Source organism: Dendrobates tinctorius, unplaced genomic scaffold (genome assembly GCF_039654945.1).
Source record: "Dendrobates tinctorius isolate UK_male_01 unplaced genomic scaffold, ASM3965494v1 ptg000016l, whole genome shotgun sequence".
NCBI classification, from domain to species: Eukaryota; Metazoa; Chordata; class Amphibia; order Anura; family Dendrobatidae; genus Dendrobates; species Dendrobates tinctorius.
Genome location: NW_027361684.1, coordinates 9,827,093 through 9,847,428, shown reverse-complemented (window position 1 = coordinate 9,847,428; position 20,336 = coordinate 9,827,093). Strand labels below are relative to the sequence as shown.

At 40.0% G+C, this 20,336-nt stretch overlaps 1 protein-coding gene across 1 annotated transcript in view; it reads left to right on the top strand.

Annotated features, from left to right (window-relative positions):
- The window catches only part of SLC6A4 (solute carrier family 6 member 4), a 168,805-nt gene that overhangs the window by 133,291 nt on the left and 15,178 nt on the right, over positions 1 to 20,336 (top strand). Inside the window, exons 9-13 of the mRNA XM_073565430.1 lie at positions 728 to 855; positions 9,059 to 9,171; positions 14,166 to 14,297; positions 19,860 to 19,959; positions 20,078 to 20,178. Coding sequence (XP_073421531.1) covers positions 728 to 855; positions 9,059 to 9,171; positions 14,166 to 14,297; positions 19,860 to 19,959; positions 20,078 to 20,178 — 574 coding nt within the window. The remainder of the gene's footprint in view (positions 1 to 727; positions 856 to 9,058; positions 9,172 to 14,165; positions 14,298 to 19,859; positions 19,960 to 20,077; positions 20,179 to 20,336) is intronic.

Sequence of the window (20,336 nt, the reverse complement as noted above, 5' to 3'; positions counted from 1 at the left end):
TTATGGAAAATGACAGGTCCTCTTTAATTGAGACCATTTCTAAGTTCATGAGAATTCCCAATACTGTTTTTGCGAAGCAAGATTAGTATTTAGTTTTTTTTAAAAATACATATAAGTGATGATTGATATAACTTTACCGTACAGGGACTGTGGTTACATACAACTCAATAACCATCCTTTATTTTGAATCACTATCCACCCCAAATAGTCGTAAAACATGGCTATGATTGGGTTATCAGCTAAACTAGTGACTACCTTCTTTAGACCCTATTGTTTGGAGTTTTACATATTTAAAATTCTTTTATTTCGGACTTGGGGCATAAAGAGAACTTGTAATTAAAGCTGTAATTACTAGACTTCATAGTGGTCGATTTCAGACGACCCTCTGCTTAAATAGCTAGGATGAAGAACTTGATCTTCGAAAAATGTGTGCTTCTTTCAGTAGTCACCTAGGCTTTGCTGTAGCAGGGACTAGTCACGGTCTCTTTGATGCCGTGACTGGGCATTGCCCCAGTAAGCACTGTATATAGTCAGCATTAGTTCTGCTGAGTGGGCCATCAATTGAATAGGGTGGGCAGCAATTTAAACAAGGTGGGTGCCTGCAAGATATTCATGAGCTCTATCATGGTGTAGAGCCAACCACAACTTTGATGAGCTGTCAGTATGTAATGAGCAAATATTAATTCAATTTTACCAATTTCATACGTCTATTGACTGTGCATTACAGAGATGCAATGGTGACGAGCACAGTTAACTGCATGACCAGTTTCATCTCCGGTTTTGTCATATTCACTGTCTTGGGATACATGGCTGAAATGAGAAACTTGGATGTTTCGGAAGTTGCCAAAGATACAGGTAAAAAATTATTTCAAAGCTGTTGATGAAGTCATAGACTGTTAAAGTAGCTAGAACTGAATGTACATTAATGAGGCTAGTCATATTTTTTCCATTGACAAGGCTAGCCAATATTTGTCCTTGATGAAGCTACCCATAATTCAGTCATTTATGGATCTATTTGAAATCCGTCTCATTGGTGTGGCTACCCAATACTTTTCCATTTATCGAGGCTAGTCATAATTGTTTAATTAATGAAGCTAGTTAGAATAGGTCAACTGTGTATGTTGAGATGATCATCCAATTGTACAATAAATTAATGCAAATATTGTAATAGTTAAAGGAAATCTGTCAGTAAAATTCTCCCTCCTCCTCACCTCCAAAAACCGTGTATATGAGCAGGTTGGTCTTTGACAGCTAAATCCAATGACACATCATATTTATATCTCCTATCTGTTGCTGCATTACCAAGGAATCCATTTTATTTTATATATGCAAATTAGGTGTTAAGTGCTCTGGGCATGACAGAGCACTTCCCGAGCCTTCACTTCACAAGATTGTTTTCCCACCCAGTACCAGCCTCTTTTGCCTGATTCATAGCTCACTGTCTGTATAACCTCATGATCAAGGCAAAGAAATCAAGGAAAAGAGGCTGGTGCTGGGCGGGAAAACAACCTTGTAAAGCGGAGGCTCAGGAAGTGCTCCATCACTCAACATTTGCATTTGAATTAAAGCATTGATTTCTCAAGCATGCAGCATGCAGTTTGGGGGTAGATTTTAATGACAGTTTCCATTTAAGGCAGGTTTTTTGTGCACTGATTGAATTATTAACTAGGAATATTTCCATAAATTTGTGGTACAATATGGTAATCTATTACCAATCTAAGGCTAGTTTCACACTTGCGTTGAGGAGGGCTGCGGATGGCAGCCTACTTCCTCCTTTCTTCCTCCGTGAAGCTCCGCTTATGCTCCACCTACTGCCGCACGCATCCTGCGTTTCCCTGCGTACGTATCTTTAACATTGGGTATGCAGGGACATGCACTGTATGCAGATGCATCCGCATGCAGCGATTTCAAGTGCGGCAACCGCACGGAAAAATTTGTGTTTCCGTGCGGTCGCCGCACTCTTCAAATCGCCGCATGCGGACGCATCTGCACACAACGCATGTCCTTGCATACCCAATGTTAAAGATAGGTACGCAGGGAAATGCAGGACGCATGCGGCAGTAGGCGGAGCATAGGCGGAGCTTCACAGAGGAAGAAAGGAGGAAGTAGGCTGCCATCCGCAGCCCTCCTCAACGCAAGTGTGAAACCAGCCTGTGTTTTACATTTTTTGTCTTTGTGTGTCTATGTATTCACACATGGTAGATTGTTTGTAAAATAAATTCTGTTCATCAGAGTCAGGTTTATAAAACTCCATGCACATGTTGCTAAATGTATGGACCAGATTTTCAGGCTCAGAAATGTTTGCAACAAATCTTATTAACAATTACTGCGCTGTGGTTTATGATGAACTGTATAAAATAAGTATTATCTGTATTGAGCGCAATCCCTTATTATGTACATTCTGCCGCCAATGTGTAACCTATATCATGATTTCCTCCTTCTCATACACAAAAATACAAAAGGGCACAGAATGAAGTTGGCAGATGCATGCAAGCTATTTTTGCCCTGAGGTAGTCAATCTGTCAATTCAAAGCAGTACTACATAAGAGTTTATAGGCAACCACCTTAGTGATGCAAGCTAGATTATCAAATGTTACTAATTATTCTCTTTTCTGAAAGAAGAAAAGCATTTATGGTAGTGGAAATTCCAGTCCGATCCACTGGCCAGTGCTGAGGTTACCGATGGCTTACTGTGCACATTTCGTTGTCAAAGTCACTGATCATCAAATCAGCCAGTGAGCTGCAAACTATTTCAGATATCTGACTGATCTAGGAAGACAGTGTAAACACCCGGCGCTTAGTGGCCTTAATGAGGACAGCAACATCCTCCAGCCATGCAGGGAAATTCTCTGGCCAACAGGTGTATATTATTATATAGCAAGGATTTATACATACTTACTTACATATTCCCCTACTTCATTAATGGCTATCGAGATGAAATTTAAATCGTTGGGTGGACAAAAATTTCTATCTTCTGACATATTGCCCAAATATGCCCCATTTGCACAAAAGGAGTGTCATGCCCCTGTCTCACTTCTAAGCCATTGTCTAAAATTGAGCTACGTCAGACTGAAACATTATCTCACCTCAATCGTGGGACATCAACTGAAGCAGCGATTACGACATTGCTGGCAAACCCTATAGCTCCATCTACACAGTCTCTTCTTGCTGGATGACATGATCATCCAGCCATTTAGTTTAATGCATTATGACATTTAAAAAAAGTTAGTCATCTCTTTTGTCTTACTTCCTTGCCTAACCCTACCTGGACTTGTGCCCAACTACTCCTATGACATCTCAGGCCTAGCAACATTGTCCACATTACTGTGATTGAATAGTTGGCAAGCAATGTAAATACCATAATAATTTGTTGCACTTGTCAACGAGGAGCTACTCCATGTGCCCAACCCAGGAGCCTCTGCAGCAAAGTCCAGATCTTTGTATTGAAAAGAGAAGATCATAGTCAGGGCCCTCCATAGTGTATTATTGCAAGTGCAGGTCTAAGTAAATTGACGGTCTCTTGCACTGCACTGAAGGGGGGCAGATATCACAAAACACTTGTCAGGGATTAGATGGTTTAGATTTGAAATTGAACAGCTGTATTTTTATACCGGAGGAAGATTCCTGAGTTTGGAATCGAAATGCGTTGCAGTATTATCCCAAAAAAGCATCGAGTTCTATATACTCACCTTGCTGATGATGGTTTGATCCTCCAGATCCTTATATAATGATTTGCACTATAGGAACAGAAAAGCGCAAATAGGGTCTTATCCGATTATCAGATAATAGAAATATATAAATTCTACTCACCCGTTGTCGGAGAGAAAAGGCACATAGGATTGATGATAAGCTGCTGCACATCCAAGGGTCAGACAAATGACCGCCGAAGTATAAAATCCAATGGAGCTTTTTTTGGACTTCGTGCGCTGCTTTAATAATATGCAAGATTACAGTTGAGATGAAAGATCAATGTTTTTATTTCCAACGCGTTTCGAAGTATGAGCTACTTCTTCCTCAGGGGATGACAGATCTTTCATCTCAACTGTAATCTTGTATATTATTAAAGAAGCGCACAAAGTCCAAAAAAAGCTCCATTGGATTTTACAGATCCTTATATAGGAGTGAATGAGTGTATATAACAGTATTCTTGGTACCTGCCAAGTGGAGTGGCTTACACCAAGACTGGCTGTGGAAAGTCTACTAAGAGTTGTCGGAGCCCATAACACAAACATCTATACTATGTCACATCATGCTTTAGTCCTGCATCCACTACTAAGCTGGTTATTAGGTAACTCACAATGAGCATATGGCATATACACCTCTGATTTCAACTCATGGAATATAGCTATATATATATATATATAGCCCAGTACAGTCACTGCCAGCTCCACTATAACAAAAAAAGAGCCAAAAAAAGAGCCACTGTTAGCTGCCACCACCAATCGTTTATAGAGGTCGATTGGACACCCTTTACAGGTAGAATATGGCTTCAGGGGTGCAGGTTACAGAGCAAGAAGAACAGACCTATTACATTTTATATATTTAATCCAGAAAGGTAGACAGTGTTTATGAAAAATATACAAAGATGATACAAAAGGGGAACAAGACAATACAATCTATACAATTACATAAAATAGAAAAGGTACTCCTTAGGATAAAACAAGGACAAAACCCACAGCAAACTGTACGTTTCAGGGACTGACAAAGGACCAAACCTAATTGGAGCTTTTATTAGGTCAAAGTTACGCCAACGTACCTTCCTTTGATGAGCTCATGTGGGGGATGATTTTGGGATGTGCTCGGCCCCCCAGAATTCCACGAGATCCCCAATTTACACGATGTTTTAGTCCTTGGAGGTCCCAGGCGGTAGATCTCATCATCATGTTTCCCAACGCGATTTTACAGTCGGACAATTTTTTCCTACGTTCATCTGACGCCCACCTTAGAATTGTTTCACTAGAGGTGCCCAAAGAACCCCAATTTGACAATAAGCATATACAGTCATGGCCAAAAGTATTGACACCCCTGCAATTCTGTCAGATTAATACTCAGTTTCTTCCTGAAAATGATTGCAAACACAAATTCTTTGATATTATTATCTTCATTTAATTTGTCTTAAATGAAAAAAACACAAAAAGAATTGTCCTAAAGCCAAATTGGATATAATTCCACACCAAACATAAAAAAGAGGGTGGACAAAAGTATTGGCACTGTTCGAAAAATCATGTGATGCTTCTCTAATTTGTGTAATTAACAGCTTCTGTAACTTACCTGTGGCACCTAACAGGTATTGGCAATAACTAAATCACACTTGCAGCCAGTTGACATGGATTAAAGTTGACTCAACCTCTGTCCTCTGTCCTTGTGTGTACCACATTGAGCATGGAGAAAAGAAAGAAGACCAAAGAACTGTCTGAGGACTTGAGAAATCAAATTGTGAGGAAGTATGAGCAATCTCAAGGCTACAAGTCCATCTCCAAAGACCTGAATTTTCCTGCGTCTACCGTGCACAGTGTCATCAAGAAGTTTAAAGCCCATGGCACTGTGGCTAACCTCCCTAGATGTGGACGGAAAAGAAAAATTGACAAGAGATTTCAACGCAAGATTGTGCGGATGTTGGCTAAAGAACCTCGACTAACATCCAAACAAGTTCAAGCTGCCCTGCAGTCCGAGGGTACAACAGTGTCAACCCGTACTATCCGTCGGCGTCTGAATGAAAAGGGACTGTATGGTAGGAGACCCAGGAAGACCCCACTTCTTACCCCGAGACATGAAAAAGCCAGGCTGGAGTTTGCCAAAACTTACCTGAAAAAGCCTAAAATGTTTTGGAATAATGTTCTCTGGTCAGATGAGACAAAAGTAGAGCTTTTTGGGCAAAGGCATCAACATAGAGTTTACAGGCGAAAAAAAGAGGTATTCAAAGAAAAGAACACGGTCCCTACAGTCAAACAAGGCGGAGGTTCCATGATGTTTTGGGGTTGCTTTGCTGCCTCTGGCACTGGACTGCTTGACCGTGTGCATGGCATTATGAAGTCTGAAGACTACCAACAAATTTTGCTGCATAATGTAGGGCCCAGTGTGAGAAAGTTGGGTCTCCCTCAGAGGTCATGGGCCTTCCAGCAGGACAATGACCCAAAACACACTTCAAAAAGCACTAGAAAATGGTTTGAGAGAAAGCACTGGAGATTTCTAAGGTGGCCAGCAATGAGTCCAGACCTGAATCCCATAGAACACCTGTGGAGAGATCTAAAAATGGCAGTTTGGAGAAGGCACCCTTCTAATATCAGGGACCTGGAGCAGTTTGCCAAAGAAGAATGGTCTAAAATTCCAGCAGAGCATTGTAAGAAACTCATTGATGGTTACCGGAAGCGGTTGGTCACGGTTATTTTGGCTAAAGGTTGTGCAACCAAGTATTAGGCTGAGGGTGCCAATACTTTTGTCTGGCCCATTTTTGGAGTTTTGTGTGAAATGATCAATGTTTTGCTTTTTGCTTCATTCTCTTTTGTGTTTTTTCATTTAAGACAAATTAAATGAAGATAATACCAAAGAATTTATGTTTGCAGTCATTTTCAGGAAGAAAGTATTATCTGACAGAATTGCAGGGGTGTCAATACTTTTGGCCACAACTGTATGAGCTAGAGATGTATTTTAGCCTGGCAATGCTATATTTGCTAAAACCACAATTTTATTTCCTCATGTAGAAATACTATTAACTTGTTCCACACTGAACATCTGCTAAGTATTCTCTAGTGAACAGACAATATTATCAGCTGAAGGCGCCTTTGAAAAGCTTTGGTTCTGAGAAAGAACCAGTGTGTCAAGCTGCTTTCGTGGGTTGATGATTCTGTCTCCGCAGAGAGGAAATTAGGAAAGAGAATATGAATCAGTATATGATGTATGCTTAGAACATTTCTGCACTCTCTATGCCCTGATAACCTTACAAAATATCCAGACTATAAAAAAAAAAGTAAATCGCTGTGGTGCAAACATGAAAAGAAAAATGTAGCTTTGTCTATAAACAGGGAACTCACATAGCAACACCTTGATCTTCGCTATGATCCTCACATAATTCTGGAATCGATTTTAGAGTGTGGCAGGGGATATTATCCTACCGATAGTGGCTGCTGCCATGTTGGAACGTACGTGCATCGCTTGTTACCCGCGTGTCGCTGTCCTGATCGCTTCTGAGATCTGCCTGTGTGACAGCTCACCAGCGATCATATAGCGACACACCAGCGATCCTGACAAGTTCATATCGTTGTCGGGATCGCTGGTGAGTTGCTATGTGTGACGGGGCCCTAACTGTGCTGGAACATGGTCTGATCATACCCCAGCTCCTGGGCAGAGGAGGACGCAAAAGAGTATGCAGACAGAACGCAGGGGATCACAGCTGATGTTTTTTTGCGAGGTAAAACATTTCACTGCCTGTTAATAAGCAATGTTTTACCTCACAGAAAGATTCATTTGAGATCCCATAGTGTACTGCCTGTATAATCTTTTGCGTCCTCACCTTTTTATTGGCCATCAGTTGAACTTGCTGATATTATTTTTCACTACATGGCAGGATTGCTTTCTAATTATTGATAGATTTCAGCTGTTGCTATGACTTTCCATGGCTTTTTGCATCTCTTATTTTTCACGTGTTCAATACTTTATCTCTGTGTCATTTCTCTTTTATACATAATTTATGGACATCTATTTTTTGATTTCTTTGCCTGTGTGGATTGGATGGCTTGTTACCAACATTGGGTGAGAATTTCATGTCTATAGCACCTTTAGAAATATATTTACTTAGAAAATTGGTGACATGTTCAATACTTATTTCACCTGCTGTATACCTGTGTACAAGAAAAATGGATGTGTTAATGGAGCCTCGCACATGAAATTCAGGAACAGACTATTCACTTACTGAGTAATATTCTGTATATATTCAAGTATAAGCCGACCCGAGTATAAGCCGAGGCACCTAATTTTGTCATGAAAAACTGGGTAAGCTTGTTGACTCGAGTATAAGCCGGGTATACATTGTCCTCTCATCCATATCCTGGTATGCATGGCTCCCCTGTCCCTGTATGCATGGCTCCTTATCACCTATCCTTATATGCATGGCTCCCCCATCCCTGTTCTTTTATGCATGGCCCTTTATCCCCCTATCCTTGTATGCATGGCTCCCCCATCGCTGTCCTTGTCTGCATGGCTCCCCCGTCCCTGTATGCATGACTCCTTATACCTGTCCTTTTATGCATGGCTCCTTATCCCCTATCCTTGTATGCATGGCTTCCCCATTGCTGTCCTTGTATGCATGGCTCCTTATCCCCTATCCTTGTATGCATGTTTCCTATTAAAAAAAAACAAACAAACATCCTACTCACCTGCCTGCGCGCCTTGATGCAACTCGTTCCGGTGCCAGAACTTCTTCCAGCCGAGCGATCACATGACCCCGCTCATTATGGTAATGTTAGTCACTCCATGCCTTTGGGAGTGGAGCGGCGTGTATATTCATTACCTTAATGAGCGGGGCCACATGATCGCTTGGCTGAAAGAGCTGCTGGAGCCAGAACCAACGAGATGCAGTGCCAGCGAGGGCGCTTCGGAAGCGTGAGTAGAATGAGTGCTGGAAGCCTGCGGCTGCGGGTGTCACTGTGCCCACTATAAGAGAAATGAATATTCATTTCTCTTTAGCAGCGGGCACAGTTACAGCGGCAGCAGCCGGCTCCTGCCTCTTGTGATGCGCTGCTCCGCTGCTCCCCCTCCGCCACCCGCCCTCTGGGACAATTGACTCGTGTATAAGCTGAGGGGGGTGTTTTTGGCACAAAAAAAATGTGCGGAAAAACTTGGCTTATACATGAGTATATATGGTAATCCACCCATCTATGTGTCACTGTGACAAGATACAATATATCAGCGTTCTTCATCTGTAAGTGATTTTATTGTTCTGGATATTTCTATTCCTGTTAAATGAATGAATGAATTTTGAGACTAAAGAAAAATTGCTATTTACTGCACTGTGCATTTGTGAGATTATTTGCTAAGTTTAGTAGGTTTTGTGTTATTTTAGGTCCCAGTCTTCTATTCATCACCTATGCAGAGGCGATAGCCAATATGCCAGCGTCCACCTTCTTCGCCATTGTCTTTTTCTTAATGCTGATTACACTTGGACTGGACAGTACGGTAAGACAGAATAGCTTTTTAACATATTCATAGTGAAACTACAAAGACAGTAAACTCATTGATCCTGTTGACTACATTGATATCTTTTCTTGTACTTCTTTGATTTTGTGTCTACTTCGTTGAAGGCAAATGTGTAAGTTATCCTAAACCTTCATTCATTGCTAGCTAGGGATGTTTACTTTACAAGACGAAACACGATTCATCATTTGCAGGCTTTTTAAGTCAATTATGTGTTTTTGTCATGTAACACTTGTAACCTTGTGATAGAATTTTAATTTTCAAATGGGAAAAAAAAATAGATTTTATTATCCACAAACTTACTGGATAGGAACAAAAACGCAACAATTTTGTGACATTTCGAAAAGTTGCAAAATGATGAATTAGGGTAAACCATGTTTATCATGTTGAATAAAAAAAAAAATAACTAAAGTTAACATTAAAAAAGGAGCAAATAAAATAATGAATAAGGCCAAATTAAAAAAAGTCACTATTAGAACCATTTCAAAAAATTGAAAAACAATGTGAATTGTGGCCACCGTGTCTGTAAAGAGAAATACATACAGACTTTCACAGCTCATACTGTGTTTATAAGTAACCTGTCACGTTGTATAGCTATTGATCTACAGCTATAGGGTTAATCTGCATGTTATTAGTGTTAGAAAGTAGTCAAGCGCGAACGTTCTCGGATAAGGTGTTATCCTAGCATGCTCGTGTACCCGCAGCTGCATGTCTTTCGGCTATTCAACAGCCACAACACATGCATGGATTGCCTCTTTGCCTACTGCCATCTCCTATGCTGTGCCTCCTGCTCCTGCAATCATGTGCTGCGATCTCCTCTGTGCTGTGTGCTGGCCGATCTGTGACTGATCTGTGATCACAGCAGCAGCACCAGCAGCAGTTCCCCAATCCCTGTCCAAGTCACCCCTCTCCTCTCCCCTCACTCCCACTCAATTTTTTGCTCACTTTTTTGCGCTTTTTTTCGTGCGCGCGCTGCGTTTTGCGCTGATAATTTGTGCTATTTCCACAGCTCCAGTGATCTAATCAGTATCGCTGCTGATCAGAGTCTGCACCAAGGAACGTTTTCTTTTTTAGGAGTAGAAGAAGTCGCAGCATAAGTGACATCCGTTTTTTAAAAAAATAATAGTAGTTAGTACAGTGTAGTTTCATAGGTAGCAAGGTAGCTGACGTCACAGTGTTCGTGACAACCAATTTTGTTTTGGAGTAAAAAAAAATTGTACAGTAGTTTCATAGGTAGCGGGGTAGCGTATTAGAGTAGTGGAAGTCACAGTGTTTGTGACGTCTCATTTTCTTTTCGAATAAAAAAAATAGTAGTTAGTACAAAGTAGCTTCAAAGGTACCGAGGTAGCGTATTAGAGTAGTAGACGTCACACTGTTAGTGACCTCTGATTTTTGTTTTTGAAAAAAAAAAGTAGTCATTACAGAGTAGCTTTACAGTTAGGGAGCCAGGTAGCGTCATTCTCTTGCATAAAAAAAAAATTGTTATTGCCGAGTAATTTATTATCGAGTGCATATGGGGAGTGTACTTTGCATTGTTAGTGACGTCCGTTTTTCTTTTGCAAAAAAAAAAAAAATAGCGCCAGGTAAATTTGTAGGTAGCACATTAGTGGAGTGCCCAGCAAGAAGGCCAGGTATGGAATTAAACTGTACAAACTGTGCGAGAGTACCTCAGAGTACACCCACAGATTTAGGGTCTACGAAGGGAAGGACACCCAGATTAACCACCCCCCACCCCCTACAATACCACCCTGTCCTGGGGGTGAGTGGGGAAATTGTGTGGGAATTGCTACATCCACTGCTGGATAAGGGCTATCACCTCTACATTGATCATTTTTACACCAGCATCCCACTTTTCAAGACCCCCTCTGTACAAGGTTCAGTTGCTTGCGGTATTGTGTGAAAAAAAACAGAGAGGTCACCCTAAGCCGCTAATTGGACAGCTTCTGAGAAAGGGCGAAAGCAGAGCCCAATGCGGTGACATGCTGGTGGTCAAGTATAAGGACAAGAGGAATATCCTCATCTTGACCACCATACACGGTGACAAAAGCTCCCTTGTCAGTGTCCAAGGTAAAACAACACATGTCTCAAAGCCAGATTAAATCTTGGATTATAATAAATTCATGGTGGGTGTAGAACTCTCAGATCAGGTCCTCAAACCATATAGTGCCATGCACATTGTACAGATGTCACTGTACAATGCTTTTGTGCTGTTTCGATCTGCAGGCAATATGTGGTACCTTCCTTCAGTTTCAGGAGGTAATCATCAAGGCCCTAATGTTTGGCACTCAAGAACATGAAGGTCCCGGTACTTCTGAAACTGATACTGTCCGTATCATCCCAGGTCAACATTTTCCAAAACAGGTTCCCCAAACAGAGAAGAAGCAAAGATCACAGGAACGGTGCAGAGTATGCTCCAAGAGGGAATACGGAAGACACAATTTAACAATGTGAATCCTGCCCTGAGAAACGTGGCCCTTGCATTAACAAGTCCACAAATTAATAAAATTAGTTTTTACCCTGTTGACACAACACATTTATAATCTGATGTACTCCACACAACTTACACATACCACCACATTATAAATTCATACACCAGTAAAACCAAAAGCATTATAATCATTACTATAAAACTATGCCTCTACATAAATTCCATGAGGGCTGTAGTTTCCAAAATGGTGTCACTTGTGGGGGATATCCACTGTTTCGGCACATCATGGGCTCTCCAAACACGACATGACGCCCGCAGACCATTCCATCAAAGTCTGAGCTCCAAACTGTTGCTCCTTCCCTGCCGAGCCCTGCCATGCACCCAAACTGTAGTTTTCCACCATATATGCGGTATCAGCATACTCAGGGGAAATTGCACAACAAATTTAAGGTCCATTTTCTCCTGTTAGCCTTGCAAAAATACAAAATTGGGGCTAAAAAACATTTTTGTGGAAAAATGGGATTTCTTTTTTTCACAACTCAACTTTATAAATTTCTGTAAAGCACCTGGGGACTCAACGTGCTCACCACACATCTATATGAATTCTTTGGGGTGTCTACTTTCCAAAATAGGGTCACATGTCGCGAATTTCCACTGTTTAAGCACATCAGTGGTTCACCAAACGCAACGCGACATGGCGTCTTCTCTCAATTCCATCCAATTTTGTGTTCAAAAAGTCAAACGGTGCTGTTTCCCTTCCAAGCCCTGCCATGCACACAAATGGTGGTTTTCCCCCACATATGGGGTATCGGCAGGAATAAGTGTACAACAAAAAAATTTGTCCAAATTAAATTTATTGTGAAAAAAAAGTTAAATGTTATTTTTTATCTTCCACAATCCACCTGAAGGGTTAATAAACTTCTTGAATGTGGTTTTGAGCACCTTGGGGGTGCAGTTTTTAGAATGGGTTCACTTTTGGGTTTATTAATCCTTCTAACTTCCTAACAAAAACCAATGATGTTTAAAAAAATGTTCTGCTGATGTAAAGTAAACATGTGGGAAATGTTATTTATTAACTATTTTGTGCGTCATAACTCTCTGATTTAAGGGCATAAAAATGAATAGTTTAAAAATTGTGAAATTTTTGCTAAATTTCCGATATTTTCACAAATAATATTGAACAAATTTTACTGTTATCATGAAGTGCAGTATGTCACGAGAAAACATTCTAAGAATCAGTGGGATCCGTTAAAGCGTTCCAGAGCTATAACCTCATAAACGTGACAGTGGTCAGAATTGAAAAAAAAAATGGCCTGGTCAGGAAGATGAAAACAGGCATCGGGGTGAAGGGGTTAGGGCCCCGTTACACTCTTCAACGTCCCAGCGATCCCACCAACGATCCGACGTGGATGGGATCGCTGGGACATAGTTAGCTGATTGCTGGTGAGCTGTCACATAGGTAGACTCACTAGCGATCAGGATCAGCGAGCACGCTGGTATCCAGGGTGAACAGTGGGTATCTAAGAGCCGCGCAGCTCTTAGTTACCCGCTGTTTACCCTGGATACCAGCTCCCAGCGTCGTTGATCGTTGGTCTCTCGCTGTCACATGCAGTGATGTGTGCTGCCCAGCGGGAGACCAACGATGGAATTATGGCCCAGACCATTAGGCAACGATTAACGATCAGCCAACTGATCGTTGATCGTTGCTACATGTCACACGCAACGATGTTGTTTTGGCATCACTACAACGTCACTAAACTGGTGACGTTGCAATGATATCGTTCACAATATTGTGTGTAACGGGGCCTTTAAATGTTGAAAATGGTATCTAATCGGTAAGCAGGATGTTATAGTGCAGGTTGAGTTGATCAGATTGATAAACTTTTTCCCCCAAAAAGTACAAGTAAAACCTATATTTTATTCATTGAAATCTCTGGCATTTTTATGTATAGAAGTCCAGTGGGTGGTCCTATTCTGTGATTGACAGTCTTCCCTGTATGACTGTGCCTGTAGAGATAGCTGTCAATCACTGATTAGGACCGCCCACTGCACTTGTGCTATAAACACCAGGCATTTGAGTGAATAAGATACTGTACAAGCTGTACTGAATTTTTTCCAAGAGACCTATATATAATTCTGCTAAGCTTCTCTTCTCTATACCGTGCTGTCCACAGGTCAGACTGTATGTACAACATGACAGATTCCATTTAAAGGGGTTGTAAGCTAGAACAGAGAGTGGCTATAAAAGGTATCTCACTCTGGAGGAGTTATATGGACAATCTATTGATTTCAAAGGAACCATGTAATGCTTATATTTTTGCGGTGACACTGCACATTGACAATAGCTGTAAGTCCTAGCTAACCAGACACTACAAAGAAAAGAGCATTCTCCAAGGTGGACAACTCCTATGTAATTTCCACCCAGTAGAGGACTAAATTTTGATGCGACTATATAGCACATATGTGATATTACTGAAGAATGTATGACCTCACTGATTGCATAGTAAATCACAATTCGGCCTTCTGTATAACCATGTTCCCTGTGTAGTTTGCAGGACTGGAAGGCGTCATTACTGCAGTACTGGATGAGTTTCCACACGTATGGGGCAAGAGACGAGAACTTTTTGTCTTCCTTTTAATTTCTCTCTGCTTCCTCGGGGCACTATCTACCCTAACATTTGTAAGTAAGAATAGCAACGCTCTGATCCACAGAGATATCATTTTCCTATTTATTAAAGTGTATTTTTAAACATGGACTTGTCCAGGGGATGAGAACAATGTGGTTGTTGGAATAGCTAGAGAAATGAAAGTGAACTTTTTGAACTTGATGGTTCTTTAATTAACTGCGGAGAACTTTCTCTCAGAGAACACTTGAAATTCAATTTTAGCCGATTAGGTAGGCAAAGTTCTGCCAAGTTCCTGTTCGTACCCACATGTACTAGATGCCAAAAGAAAGAGTTATTCATAACAATACAATATTATTTTTAACCATTCAATGAATAATAATGATGTCAAGATAAGTTACATTGTTTTCGTATAACAGGAATGGACAAGCATTTGAGTTCCACAAATTTTAATTTCCTTTCTCAGACCTTGTGTTCACCTGATAAGACATTTGGCTGTAATAAGTGGCTTATATTGCATACATAAATAGTATGTACACAATAATAAATGTCATGATACCATATAAGAGAATAGTACTTGTATATCTTACATGTAAATGATACTTCTATACTAGACACACAGTGATGCTATACCATACACATAACTAATACTGAAATATTGTACACATCAATTGTACCTCTATCCTGTACACATCAATATTACCATTATACTGTACACATCAATAGTACCTCTATACTATAGTACCATTATACTGTACACATCAATAGTACCTCTATACTATAGTACCATTATACTGTACACATCAATAGTACCTCTATATACTATATACAGTAATAGTACCACTATATTGTACACATGAATAATACCATTATACTGTACACACTGATAGTACCTCTATATACTATACACAGTAATAGTACCACTATACTGTTAACATAGCTAGTAGCACTATGTCATTCAAATGCTTACTCACAAATATATACAAACATACAAGGACGAAGGATTCATTCCGAAATGCGCGTCGGGTTGTGCTGCTCTGTGACCGGCGGGTCTTAAAAGTATATACCCCCAATTGCTCTCCCCTGCTTTTATTGGCACTTTTGGCACTTTCTGACTTGCACATGTTAATTTTTGTATATTTGAGTTCTAATATATAATTATCTTACACATTTCACTCTGCCTAGCATGGAGCCCATGTGATTTTTAAATATTTATATTAATTGGCTCATTATTCATTTTGTCACCTTCTTTTTTGTGGGATGAGCTTTTTAAGGGTAACATACATTTAATTAGTATATAAATTGTTGATGAACTAGCAATATCTATTATTTTATGTTTTTGGCCCACTGTGTTTTTCATACTTTTTTATATATAAAGGATATATTTTATATCTAATGAGCGCACAATGTTTTTAAGTGTTACCATTTACCACTATTATCTAATAAAGGTATTTTAATTATATATCGCATTGCCCTTATTTATTTTTTATCATTATTTTATATTTATTTCATATCTGACCACACAATTCGAGTTCTTTTGGTTCGGTGCTATCTCTTTCTCGAATGGTCTACCATTCTCCTTTTAGCAGCTATATAACACGGTTAATATATTAATTTTTTAATATTTGTAATTTTTATCCAAAGATTTTTCTGCATTTTAAACCGTGGTGTATATAGATATTGCTTTAACCAGGTTGTTTGGGTTCTCTTTCAACAAACATTCCATAAATTAATAGAACAAGCAAATGTACGAAATTTTGTTGCATAACTTATCAAAGAAATCTGCTTCCTTGCCCACTCATGAGCCACTTCTTCTGCTCCCCTACCTTCTGATCTTGTCATCCACTCTAAAAAAAAATAAAGAGCTGAACTTGCTGGGACAAAACAGGCTGCAGGCTCACTATGGTGTCAGGCTACACAGATCATTCAACTCTATTGAGAGGGGAGGAGAATTGAGGAGCAGAGTGTGGAAACAAGCAGAGTGAGACAAAGAAAGATCATGCTGAGCTTTTTAACAAGTCTTTTACCTCATCCCAGAGCTTGTTTCCCATCTTCACTGCTTAGTCCAACTGCTTTAGTAATGGTAACGCACTCCTGAATTTGTATGAAAGATAATATTAACATGTTATGCATGACTGCGATACAGTGCAGGTGTGAAGGGTAAGGGAATCAATAGATGGTCATTTTAACTTGGCAGATGAATTTGTAAATCATATTATTACAGTGTTTTCTTTTACTACTGTAAGTGTTCACTTTTCAACACCAAGTCATTTTTAGGGTCCACATTCTTCACTCTTTAGTTTATTGAATGTATGCAGGTTGCCAGAGTTTTATGACTTCAATAGAGATAAGTGAATCGCTGCAAAGTAGATTGAATTCCTGTTAAATTTTTAGGAATTTGTTGAACCTGGTAAATTTGAACAATTTTCATCTCACTGAGCGCGAATCGTCTATATTGGCGTCTGCCATTTTACACATTGCAAAAGATTGCATAATCCAGAGAGGGGTCGTGTGGCCTCAGGCGGGATTCTCCACAATGCCTTGCAGCTATCACATGGTATAACACAGCCAATTAGGAGGGAGTATCAATAGCCTGTATAAAAGTGGCAGCAGGAAATGCAGCTGTAATTTTGTGGTGAATCTGGATAGTTAGAGGACATCACAGCTTGGCCATAGAGATAGGGAGAGAAGTCCTTGAAACACTGAACAAACTGTACAGATCATGTGAAAGCACGGCAGTGAAGTAGACATGGATGTGAGGAAAAGAGAGCACAGAAAAGTTTCATACAAGTTTTTCAAGGAAATTGGAGGCTTTACAGTACTTTCCAAACTGCAAATTAAGTTTTGGGGAAAATTTGGCAAATCTAGCGAATGGAAATGCAGCACAAAAGTGGACTAAATACCCACAAATTCTCACGATACAAAGTAACAAATCAGCAATGGAGAAATAACATAAAACATAACTTTTAATGATTAATGTAAAAGTTACCAAAGATAATAGTGCAAAATAAATCACTAGATCAAATGCCACAGACCATAATGGAGGTAACTGTATAAGTCTCTGTAACAGATTACTACCAATATATACATGTGGCTATTCCAAGTCCAAAGATTTGAAAAGATTGGACCAAAAAAATGCTTGGTCTAAATCAATAAGAAGAAGACCAAGTAAAAAATGAACAGTTTCCTTATCAGAGGAACTAAAAAGACCTCTACCCTGTGAAGGTTAACAAGGAATATGCCTATTCATGTATATAACAAAGACATCAAAATAATGAAGCCATCAACTTAATGTGAAAAGGAAAGATCTCACCACATGAAGATGGAAGATGTCCAGGGTCAGATGTCCCATCAGAGTCATGTCAGGTCAGGAAGAAAAGGGGGGGTTCACCCTATTCAAGCCCTGTTTGAGCTACAAATTCTAACACCCATGACTCCCGCCCTAACAAGGGCAGTCCACATCTAATCCCTATAAACCATAGCCCTACAAAGTCCCTGTGCATCCCGACGCGTTTCGTCACTTATAGACTCTTCAGGGGACCTATTAGCACAAATTGGGCATCATCACAGAGTATACAGGCTGCCTCCTAAGATGAATGTCATCTTAGGAGGCAGCCTGTATACTCTGTGATGATGCCCAATTTGTGCTAATAGGTCCCCTGAAGAGTCTATAAGTCATCTTAGGAGGCAGCCTGTATACTCTGTGATGATGCCCAATTTGTGCTAATAGGTCCCCTGAAGAGTCTATAAGTCATCTTAGGAGGCAGCCTGTATACTCTGTGATGATGCCCAATTTGTGCTAATAGGTCCCCTGAAGAGTCTATAAGTCATCTTAGGAGGCAGCCTGTATACTCTGTGATGATGCCCAATTTGTGCTAATAGGTCCCCTGAAGAGTCTATAAGTCATCTTAGGAGGCAGCCTGTATACTCTGTGATGATGCCCAATTTGTGCTAATAGGTCCCCTGAAGAGTCTATAAGTCATCTTAGGAGGCAGCCTGTATACTCTGTGATGATGCCCAATTTGTGCTAATAGGTCCCCTGAAGAGTCTATAAGTGACGAAACGCGTCGGGATGCACAGGGACTTTGTAGGGCTATGGTTTATAGGGATTAGATGTGGACTGCCCTTGTTAGGGTGGGAGTCATGGGTGTTAGAATTTGTAGCTCAAACAGGGCTTGAATAGGGTGAACCCCCCCTTTTCTTCCTGACCTGACATGACTCTGATGGGACATCTGACCCTGGACATCTTCCATCTTCATGTGGTGAGATCTTTCCTTTTCACATTAAGTTGATGGCTTCATTATTTTGATGTCTTTGTTATATACATGAATAGGCATATTCCTTGTTAACCGTCACAGGGTAGAGGTCTTTTTAGTTCCTCTGATAAGGAAACTGTTCATTTTTTACTTGGTCTTCTTCTTATTGATTTAGACCAAGCATTTTTTTGGTCAAATCTTTTCAAATCTTTGGACTTGGAATAGCCACATGTATATATTGGTAGTAATCTGTTACAGAGACTTATACAGTTACCTCCATTATGGTCTGTGGCAATTGATCTAGTGATTTATTTTGCACTATTATCTTTGGTAGCTTTTACATTAATCATTAAAAGTTATGTTTTATGTTATTTCTCCATTGCTGATTTGTCAAATCTAGCGAATGGCAGCAAAGAGGGAGAACAAAGATGTCATGAGGGCAGCAAGCATTCAGCTTCAAAGACAACCCATCGGCACTCTGCGATCTTGCAAAATTAAATGTTATTGTCAGAGATTGGCATTTAAATGGTTAAACAATAGTGATCGATGCATGTTCTAGTTGCTGTTACAGGGAGTTGCAGGCTGTGTTACTGAAATGCAATCTGCCTGGTGTGTTGCCCACTCCATACAGGAGTCCTGACATGTGATGTACATTGAAAATTATGTATAAGTCTGCAAGGGGTTAAAGGGTTTTTACATAAGTTAGTGCAATTTTATTAACTAAAAGGTATCAAATAAGTTTCAGTCTGCAATATTCATTCCTTCATTTATTTTCAGACTGTCTGTTTGCAGCCTGATTCATGTTTTAGATTTTCTCTTGTATGAGTGTCTCTCTCAGTTACATAGGCTGGATGTGAGCTTTTATGTGTGTATCCAAGGTACTGCTGACTTCTTTAACTCCTATATCAGCACAGCTTCTATCCTGCACTTATTTCCTCTTCATGTGCTTCCATCCTTATATCAAGCCTGTGTTAGCTGCATTATCTGCCCTCCATCAGACTGTAAATACTTTTACCCCTGTCCAGACTTGAGATCTATGTACTACCCCCTCCCTCCTGCTATCTGAGAGAAGAGGAGGAGGGCAGTAGCAGAGAGCTGTTAGTACTGAGCAGGATCTCTGGAAGTCTTGTATCTAGGTGAGTGCTTTTATTATAAATCTATTAGACAACACAGCAGCAAAATGGCAGCTAATTTCTAATAAAGATTATCTGGACAGTCGCTTGATTTTGCTTTTAGGGAGTAAACGAACAATTATAAAAAATGTCCAATGGTATATATAACTTTTAAGATTTTTTTCTGTGACATTTGTCTTCTATTTTAAAAGAGTTTAACATTTCAGGAACTTTTTTTTCTTCCATCTAGGGTGGTGCTTATATGGTAAAGTTATTTGAGGAGTATGCCACCGGCCCGGCGGTTCTCACTGTGGTGTTCCTTGAAGCCATAGCGGTGAACTGGTTCTATGGTACGTACCACATATTACATTGCAGTTTAGAGATTCTTGTTAGTACATTTGGTCTGCTTGTCAATTAGTTACTAGGGTCTTGGGAAACAAGCATGTATAATATTTTTTTTTTTTTCAGGTATTAACCAATTCTGTCGTGATGTTAGGGAAATGTTGGGTTTCACTCCAGGCTGGTTTTGGAGGATCTGCTGGGTGGCTATATGCCCACTGTTTCTTCTGGTAAGTCCTTTGCTTCTCTCAGGTGCTAGCAATGTTTGCCTTGGTTAGGCTAACCATTTTCAGAACATTGGGTCGAATTAAGGAATAATTTAAATAAGAACAAAAGGCATTACTTACTCATTGAAGCCCCAGCTACTGCAGCGCCACCTATCTGCTGC